Source organism: Caloenas nicobarica, chromosome 33 (assembly GCF_036013445.1).
Source record: "Caloenas nicobarica isolate bCalNic1 chromosome 33, bCalNic1.hap1, whole genome shotgun sequence".
Taxonomy (NCBI): Eukaryota; Metazoa; Chordata; class Aves; order Columbiformes; family Columbidae; genus Caloenas; species Caloenas nicobarica.
The window spans coordinates 3,012,519-3,020,601 of NC_088277.1; the positions used below are offsets into that span (position 1 = coordinate 3,012,519).

The 8,083-nt window shown below is 62.0% G+C and overlaps 2 protein-coding genes across 6 annotated transcripts; one reads left to right on the plus strand and one right to left on the minus strand.

Annotated features, from left to right (window-relative positions):
* The first annotated feature begins 392 nt into the window (after positions 1 to 392).
* On the plus strand, positions 393 to 1,858 carry DDIT3 (DNA damage inducible transcript 3). 2 transcript variants are annotated; one of them, XM_065654515.1, is made up of 4 exons: positions 393 to 494; positions 813 to 860; positions 981 to 1,141; positions 1,230 to 1,858. In XM_065654515.1, exons 3-4 carry the CDS (start codon positions 1,001 to 1,003, stop codon positions 1,644 to 1,646), a joined length of 558 nt encoding a protein of 185 aa, XP_065510587.1. In that variant the 5' UTR covers positions 393 to 494; positions 813 to 860; positions 981 to 1,000; the 3' UTR covers positions 1,647 to 1,858. The 2 variants fall into 2 exon arrangements, with proteins under 2 accessions (XP_065510587.1, XP_065510586.1); XM_065654514.1 differs by having other exon boundaries at positions 1,227 to 1,857.
* Positions 1,789 to 7,245, minus strand: MARS1 (methionyl-tRNA synthetase 1). Of its 4 annotated transcripts, none has more exons than XM_065654511.1 (22): positions 7,121 to 7,245; positions 6,907 to 6,997; positions 6,763 to 6,841; positions 6,254 to 6,388; positions 6,023 to 6,098; positions 5,759 to 5,931; positions 5,561 to 5,673; positions 5,308 to 5,424; positions 5,002 to 5,205; positions 4,645 to 4,846; positions 4,455 to 4,529; positions 4,204 to 4,374; positions 4,019 to 4,114; positions 3,804 to 3,921; positions 3,339 to 3,552; positions 3,124 to 3,255; positions 2,910 to 3,014; positions 2,651 to 2,834; positions 2,462 to 2,533; positions 2,329 to 2,355; positions 2,124 to 2,213; positions 1,789 to 2,046 (listed from the first exon to the last, which is right to left on the minus strand). In XM_065654511.1, exons 1-22 carry the CDS (start codon positions 7,221 to 7,223, stop codon positions 1,894 to 1,896), a joined length of 2,730 nt encoding a protein of 909 aa, XP_065510583.1. In that variant the 5' UTR covers positions 7,224 to 7,245; the 3' UTR covers positions 1,789 to 1,893. The 4 variants fall into 4 exon arrangements, with proteins under 4 accessions (XP_065510583.1, XP_065510582.1, XP_065510585.1 ...); XM_065654510.1 differs by having other exon boundaries at positions 5,561 to 5,685; XM_065654513.1 differs by lacking the exon at positions 2,329 to 2,355.
* Between the last annotated feature and the right edge of the window lie 838 nt (positions 7,246 to 8,083).

Below are 8,083 nucleotides of genomic sequence, written 5' to 3' on the forward strand. Positions count from 1 at the left end.
GCGGCGGGGGAGCCGATCCCGGCGCGTCTCGCGTGGGGGAGCGCTGGGAATGACCCAGCGATGCTCTGGGAAGCGCCGGGGCCGCACCGAAGCTCTGGCCCAGGGGCTCTGAGGTGGGCCGGGGGCCGTGTGAAACTCGCCGCGGCGCTGCGGGCTCTTTAAGGCGGGGCGGGGCCAGTTTCCAGCCGTTGCATCATCCGCCCGCGTGACTCACCCCTGGGCACGCGACCCTCTGGGGCCGCTCCAGCTGGGTGGGTGGTGGCGCTCCTGACCCCTCCCGCCCGCTCCCATTGGCTCGCACCGCCCTGTGCGTCACGGCGCGGTGGGCTCCCGTTGGCTACGGCCCGCGCGAGCATTGCGTCAGGCAGAGACCCTTAAAAGGGGCGCGGGCGGCCGCGCAAGTGAGACTGGAGCGGCGAGGGACGATGCGGACAAGGATGAGCTGGGGAGAACGTTTGGGCCGGAGCCGCGGGGAACCGGGGCCGCCCAGGAAGGTGCGTGAGGGGGACGCTGGGGAGCCGGCCCGAGTGCGGCCGGGAAGAGGCAGGCGATGACGGAGACGTTCCGTTCGGTCCTGGGAGAGACGCCTGGGTCCCTGGGGAAGCGGGGTATCCACAGGCCGCTCTCGGGGTGCACACCTTCCCCCCGCCAAGCGCGGGGCTGGTGGGACGCTCCTGTGTCCCGGTACGTTGCCCCGCCTCCCATCCCCGAGCCGGTGGCACCACCGGGAGCGGAGTGGGCGCTGGGTACCCGGCACTCGCCGCGCGGTGGTGGTGGGGGCAAAGTGTGACCCTGTTCCTCTCCATCCTCAGGCACTCAGGAGAAAGTGCATTCTTGTCGACCACCACACTTGAGAACAGGTAAGGGGGGGAATGGTGCCCTGAGGCTGCTGGGCCCGGCCCCCGCCCCCCCCGCAGGGAGCAAGACCCGGAGCTGAAGGTCCCGGCCCGACTCGCCCCCTCTTTTCCCCACCCACACAGCGCGGCATTGGCCCGGAGGAATGGCAGCTGAGGGGCTGTCTGCGGGAGGATCCACCAGTGCCCGACCTGGCTGGGAGCTGGAAGCCTGGTACCAGGACTTACAGGAGGTGCTGGCAGCGGCAGAGCCCAGCGGACCCTCCCCACCCTGGGAGGCTGAGCAGGTGAGGGGCCAGCAATGCCCCTGGCAGGGGGGGAACAGGGCAGGTGGCACCTGTCACCTCGAGGCTGGCTCCTCTTCTCTCCCAGCAGGTAGAGCTGTTTCAGCTGTGGGGCACAGAGGGGGCTGGTGGTGGTCCAGAGGGCTGTGAGCTGGATGCTGCCTTGGCTGCTGACCTGCTGAAGCTGCTGGAGCCAGTGAGTACAGCTGGCACAGAGCCAGTGGGACCACCAGGCTCAGCCTCCCACAAGACCTCCCCACCCCAGCTGGGCAGTAAGGAAGATGAGGCAGGGGCCGCTGCAGGGCGTGGGGTAAAGAGGAAGAGGTGCAGCGGCGGGGTGGCAAACAGGGAGCTGGCCAAGCGCCAGGAACAGGCCAACGAGCAGCGGGTGCTGGAGCTGACGGCCCACAATGAGCAGCTCCGGGAAGAGATTCGTCGACTCAGCATGGAGGTGGAGCACACACGGGCAGCCCTCATTGAACGCATTGTGAACCTCCGCCAGGCTTAGGTCCCAGTGCTGCCCTGCAGCCAGTGGGGCAAGGACTCTGTGGCTCCTGTGGACCTGGGTGGCAGCCATGAACTGGAGGGGCACTGCCCCACTGGCACAGACTGACCCCATGGGGAGGGCACTGCTTCTATATGCAAGTGTATAGTTTTTGCATTTTTATTACATCCATATAACCAACAGCCAGCGCGGCCTGGCCTGGTCTTTGGGTAGCACTGGGGCTGCTTCCTCAACACAGAGGAACCAGGTGCTACTTCTTCCGCTTCCCTTTGAACAAAGGGACTTCAGGGCTTTTGCCCTCAGCTAGTAACAGCTGCTTCTTCAACTCCAGTAGCGTGGCTACCTCTGTGTCAACCTGTGCTTTCTCTGCCTTGTTGGCCTTCAGCTGCCGAACATAGTTGCCCTGAGGCAGGCAGGGGTGTTGATAAGGGCTTGGGCAGTAAAGGCAAGACAGAGCCAGTCTTGCCCCACACTGCTCACCTGCTTGGCCACCTTCTCTGTCAGCTCCTGGATCAGCTGGGGGTCACCTGGTGCCATGAGGGTTGCTGGGGCTGGATGTGTCTGTTTGGCCTGTGGAAGGACAGAAATAGGTCCCAATCTCCAGGGCTACAGCTCTGTACCATACCCTGTCCTGCTGGAGAGGGGCAGGTTGCTGCAGCACCCTGAGGCAGCACTATGAAGTTACCTGGGGCTCTACAGCAAGATCTTCAGTCTGGGAAAGGAGAGACAGCAAGTGAGGAGGGACAGAAAGCAGAAGCGGAGAGGCTAGGAGGTGCTCCAGATAGAGGAGCTGTGGGGACAGTGCAGCCCCTACTTACCTGTCCTCCCCCAAAGCGTTTGCGCAGGGCTTCAACCTGGTCATTCTCCAGCTTCTGGAAAAGTGGGCTCACCTGGAGCCAGGAAGAAAAGGGGTCACCCCTGCAGGGCAAATACCCCTGATCCCACCCATGTACTGCCTGGGGGAGGGGCACAGCTTGCCTTCCCCTCCCACCCTCCCCAGCACCTACAGTGCCCACACAATGCCCAGCAGGCAGGGTGCAGGTGAAGTTGTGGCTCAGGATGAAGCAGTCTGGGGGGATGCGGAGCTGCTCCTGGATGGCCAGGCTGACACTAGGCATATAAGGCTGTAACATGACGGCCAGCATGGAAGCCATGTTCACTGCAACACCAGTCACTGTACCAGCACGCTGCCTGTGGGGCACAAAACCATCCATAGCTGGCAGCCACCAGCCCTACCCAACCCCCATCCTCCCCATTCCTCCCTACCTGTCCTTTTCATCACCCTTTATCCGCTTCCAGGGCTCATTCACCTGGATGTACTGATTGCCATGGCGAGAGATGCTAAGGATACATCTCAGGGCATCGCGGATGCTGGGTAGGGGATAGAGAGAGGCTGAGTGCCTGCTGCAGGTCAGGTGTCTGCCCTCCCACTCTCATGATAATTCAGCCCTGTGCCAGTCCTAGGGTTTCAGCTACCCACCGGACTTTCTCCAGCAGTTGGTGGTACTGGCGTAGCTCCAGGGTGACACGGGCCAAAAGCCGCTTGTCATCCAGTGTCAGGACCATGTTGGGGACAGTGCCACCAAAGAACTTGCACACGAACATGCCAGCTCTGGGGACAGAGGTAGAGCAGGCATGAGCACAGCTTGGGGACAGAGACAGCCCCTGCCACTCAATGCCAGGGTGTCCCAGAACCTGTTGATGAAGTTGCCCAGGTTGTTCAGCAGCTCTGAGTTGTTCTTGAGCATGAGGTCACTCCAGGAGAAGGCACTGTCCTGCCCTTCGGGCCGCAGGTACAGCAGGTAGAAGCGCCAGATGTCCGCAGGGATGCCTGTGTCCTTGGCCATGTCCCCAAACACTCCCACACCCCGGCTCTTGGAAAACTTCCCATCCTCATAGTTCAGGTACTCTGAGGCAGGCAGAAGAGACCCCACCATAGAGCCAAGCATGGATCCAGCCCTCTCCCAGGCAGGGAACAGCCCCACAATACAGGGAGACACCGTTAGAGTGTTCATGGGCTCACACTGAGCTCCAAGGGACTTTCGAGTCCAGGAGGGCAAATGCACTTTTGTGCCTGTGCAGAACAGACTGGACCGTTGCCCCTACTGAGGGAAAGTGGGGAAGCATGGAGATCCACAATCCCTGGTGACCCCCCAGTACCTGTAGCAATGAGGTGGTTCACCAGGGTGTAGTTGTCATCAGCACCCAGGAGTGAGGAGGGGAATATGACGCTGTGGAACGGGACATTGTCCTTGGCCATGAAATTGTAGAGCTCAACCTGACAGGTAGTAGTGGGAGGCAAGGGAGGACATCAGTGGGACCCTGGCACCCAGCTCTGTCCCTACCTCTGTCCTGCAGCTGCACCAGGCTCCTACCTGCTGTGGGTTCTTCCACCACCTCTCCCACTGATCAGTGTAGTTGGCTGTAATGGACAAGTAGCCAATGGGAGCATCAAACCACACATAAAAAACCTGAGGGGAGAATGATACATGAGCAGGGCATCCCCAAGGCAGGGCACCTGGGAACAGATGCTGCAACCGAGGGGCCAGGTGGGACCCACCTTGTCGCGGAAGCCATCAAGAGGCACAGGTGTGCCCCACTTCAGGTCACGAGTGATGCAGCGGGGTTTGAGGCCATCCCGAATCCAGGAGCGAGTGATGTAGCGAGCATTGGCTGTCCAGTCCCCTGTGGCGAAGGACTGCTCCAGCCAGGCCTCCAGTCGCTCCTCCAGCTGTGGGGGAACACACAGGGGTGGTCAGTGGTACCAGGGTGTGACCATGCCCTCCCCACTCCCCCAGGGATGAAGCTCACCTTGGGTAGGTCCAGGAAGAGGTGCTGGGTGGTTTTCACCACAGGGATACCCCTGCAGAGCTTGCACTGTGGATTCTGTAAGGAGGAAAAATGTGGTTTAGAGGGAGCCCAGGACAAGGCTAGGGGTCCTAAGCATAGCAAGATGGGTGGGTTTTGGGATGGGGTGGTCCCCAAAGAGATCCTGTCCCACCTTCAGCTCTACAGCATTTATGAGTTTGCCACATTTATCACACTGGTCCCCCCGGGCCTCCTCGTAATTGCAGAAGGGACAGATGCCCTCTACAAAGCGGTCAGCCAGGAACCGCTGGCAGTCTTCACATCGCAGCTGCTCCACAGTGTCTTGCAGTAGGAAACCACGCGCCAGCAGGCGCTGGAAGATATCCTGGGCAATCCTGAGACAGGAGACGAAGAGGAGGGGAACAGCCCCAATAAGCCAGGGAACCCTGGAGAGCCATAGAGCACCCTCAGCCAGGCATGCTGAGGTTCCTCCCAACATTCCCGAGCAGCAGTCCCTCCATATGAGGCCCTGGGGGACATAGCTGCTCACGTGGTCTGGTGTGATGTGGTGGTGCGGCCAAAGTAATCGAAGGAGATGTCAAACCAGCGGTAGATCTCAGCATGGATGGCATTGTACTTGTTGCAGATCTCCTGAGGCGTCAGCCCCTCTTCCATTGCTTTGGTCTCAGTGGCGGTGCCATATTCATCTGTGCCACACACATACAGCGTGTTCCAGTTCCGCAGGCGGCAGTACCTGCAGGAAAGGGCCTGTGACACCCATGTAGGTGTTAGGGGCAGTACAGCCCCTCACAATGATCCCTTGGCCCCAGGCAGCTTTCCCACAGCCAGGTCTCACCTGGCAAAGGTGTCAGCACTGAGCACACAGCCAATGATGTTGCCGAGGTGGGGCACGTTGTTCACGTAGGGCAGAGCGCTAGTAATCAGGACATTCCTCATGCCTTCCACGGGCAGCCTGGTATGGACAGGAACAGTAAGAGCAGGCACTAAGAGGGACCCTACCCGCAAACAATGTGGCATCAGCCTGGGAGCCCTTGCCAGGCCCCTTGCAGGTCTGGGACAGCCAGCCCTAGTGTCCTCTTGGGACTCACACAGGCTTCTGAGGTCGCCAGGGTTTGGGCAGTGCTGCAACACCACGGGCCCAGGCATCCACAGCAGCTGTGATTTCCTCCTCTGTCAGGGCATGCTCAGAACCATCTTCCTCCTGTGGGGAAGACTGGTCCCAGTGAGGGTCTGCATGCCTGTCACCACCAGCCCCACGGTGGCCCATCCCTGGGCCAGGGCTGCACCTCAGGCTCATTGCTGGTGGCTTTCTCCGTGGCCAGGCAGGGTGGAGGATGCTTCTGCAGGTAAGACTTGAACTCCAGCAGTGCTTTGGGCATCAAAACCGAGTCAGCAGCTTTCCTGCAGGCCTCCGAAAGTGTCATGCTCTGGAACCAGGTCCTTAGCGCTTGCAGCTCACCTTGCAGGGCAAGATAGAGTGAGCAGCATGATTCTTACAGCCATAGGAACACAAGGAATGCTCTCCCTTGGCACTCCTATTTCACTCTTACTTGGCAGGCTGGTCTCATCCTGAAGGACAGGGAACAAGGCACCCCACACAACCACATCAGCCACTGACTTGGTATCCTAGACCACAGAAGCAGACAGGCCTTGAAGCAGCCACAACCCAGGCTCAGGGCTCTGCTTCAGGGCAGGCAGCAGTGAGCTCAGCTCTCCAGGAAGAAGGGCCCAGCAGCCTCCCCCAGGGAGCGGGGCACCCCACATCTTGCGGTCCCACTCACCCCCGCAAGGTAGGCAGTGCCTCTCCTGGTCAAGTTCTGCTCTATGTGGTCCAGCAACTGCCCCAGGGCCTCCACTGTCTCCTGCCCCTTCTTGCCGTGCACCAGCTGAGCATACAGGGCAGCTGAGGCAGCCGGCTGGGAGCAGACAGAGACAGAAAGGGTCAGGTAGGCTGGGCCCAGTGGCAGGGGGAGGGGCAGGGATTCCAGGGTCCCCAGTGGCACTGTGAGCTGGGGGACAGGGGCAGTGGGGGGGCAGAAGCACAGGGAGGCAGCATGGTGGGAGGAGGCTGGAGAGGAGGTAGGATGAGGTGGCACAGGGTGGGGTGTCAAGGCACAGATGGATAATGGGGGGCACTGGGAAGGATAAGGGGGGATACCAGGGAGGGCCTGGGGTGTGCACCCCACATTGCCCCCCCACTGCAGGTGAGCCATGGCTGGACCCTTGCCCACCCAAGGATCCCCACAGTTTAGGATCTTTAGGGAAGCTGCCACACCCCCGGGGCCCCCACCTGCAGCTCAGTGGCCTCCCACTCCAGCCACTGGTTGGTGAGGTCGGTGGGCTCCTCCCCGCGCGCGAGGAAGAAGAACCTGGGGGGTTCGAAGGAGGTTGAGCTGGGAGCCGCGCGGCCGCGCCCCCACCCCCCAGTACTCACTGGCAGATGGCGTTGGGGGAGAAGAGGACGGTGCCGCTGTCCAGCTCCAGGGCGGGCACCCACGGGGGGCTCAGCGAGGCGAGGGGCCGCTCTGCAGGAGGAAGCGGCCCTGTCAGGCCCGGCGGTCCCCGCCGAGGGCTGCGGATCACCGAGGCCGGTGCTAGGGGGGCCCTGCTGGGGAGGGAAGCAGCCACCGCCGGGGCAGCCATCTCACCTAATGGGTCACCCCAGACGAGCCGCACCGGGGCAGCGGCGGCCCCGGCAGCCGCCAGCACCTTCAGCGCGGCGGGGCCGCCCGGCGCCACTCGCAGCCGCATCGCCGCCCGCTGATGCAACGGGCCCGCGCGAGGCACGCCGGGAGCCGCGCACTACAGCCCCCACAATACTCCGCGCAGCGGCGGCCGGCGCCGCCCCAACTCTCGCGAGAGCACCGGCCGCGCGGTCGCCATGGCGACACGGGAGCCGGCCCGCCGGGGTTGCCATGGCCACCGGTCGGGGCCGCCACCGCCCGCAGCATCCGCCGCTCCCGCCGCGGAGGGGGGCCGTGGTGTCACGGGACAGCGCTGTGGCGGCGTGGCGCGGTGCCGAAGCTGCCCGGCAGCACGGCGCTCCACGTCACACGATTCCCCCGCGACCCTCCTATGTATAACAAGGGCAAGTGTAGAGTCTTGCATCTGGGCAGGAACAAGCCCAGGTTCCAGTATAAGTTGGGGAACGACCTGTTGGAGAGCAGTGTAGGGGAAAGGGACCTGGGGGTCCTGGGGACAGCAGGGTGACCATGAGCTGGCACTGGGCCCTTGTGGCCAGGAAGGCCAATGGTACCTGGGCGGGATTAGAAGGAGACTGGTTAGTAAGTCGAGAGAGGTTCTCCTGCCCCTGTGCTCTGCCCTGGTGAGGCCGCATCTGGAATATTGTGTCCAGTTCTGGGCCCCTCAGTTCCAGAAGGACAGGGAACTGCTGGAGAGAGCCCAGCGCAGCCACGAAGATGCTGAAGGGAATGGAGCATCTCCCGTGTGAGGAAAGGCTGAGGGAGCTGGGGCTCTTGGGCTTGGAGAAGAAGAGACTGAGAGGTGACCTCATTAATGTTTATAAATATGTAAAGGGTGAGTGTCAGGAGGATGGAGCCAGGCTCTTCTCGGTGACAACCAATGATAAGACAAGGGGCAGTGGGTACAAA

Excerpts from the sequence above, each read along its gene's own strand:
- MARS1 (XM_065654510.1), bottom strand. The coding sequence starts at position 7,223 with ATGCGGCTGCGAGTGGCGCCGGGCGGCCCCGCCGCGCTGAAGGTGCTG. Across the intron at positions 6,099-6,253 it reads GCACTGCCTACCTTGCGGGG|GATACCAAGTCAGTGGCTGA; the intron begins GTGAGTGGGACC and ends TCTGTGGTCTAG. Across the intron at positions 3,015-3,123 it reads CAACTGCTGGAGAAAGTCCG|CATCCGCGATGCCCTGAGAT; the intron begins GTGGGTAGCTGA and ends TCCCCTACCCAG.
- DDIT3 (XM_065654514.1), top strand. The coding sequence starts at position 1,001 with ATGGCAGCTGAGGGGCTGTCTGCGGGAGGATCCACCAGTGCCCGACCT. Across the intron at positions 1,142-1,226 it reads CACCCTGGGAGGCTGAGCAG|CAGGTAGAGCTGTTTCAGCT; the intron begins GTGAGGGGCCAG and ends CTTCTCTCCCAG.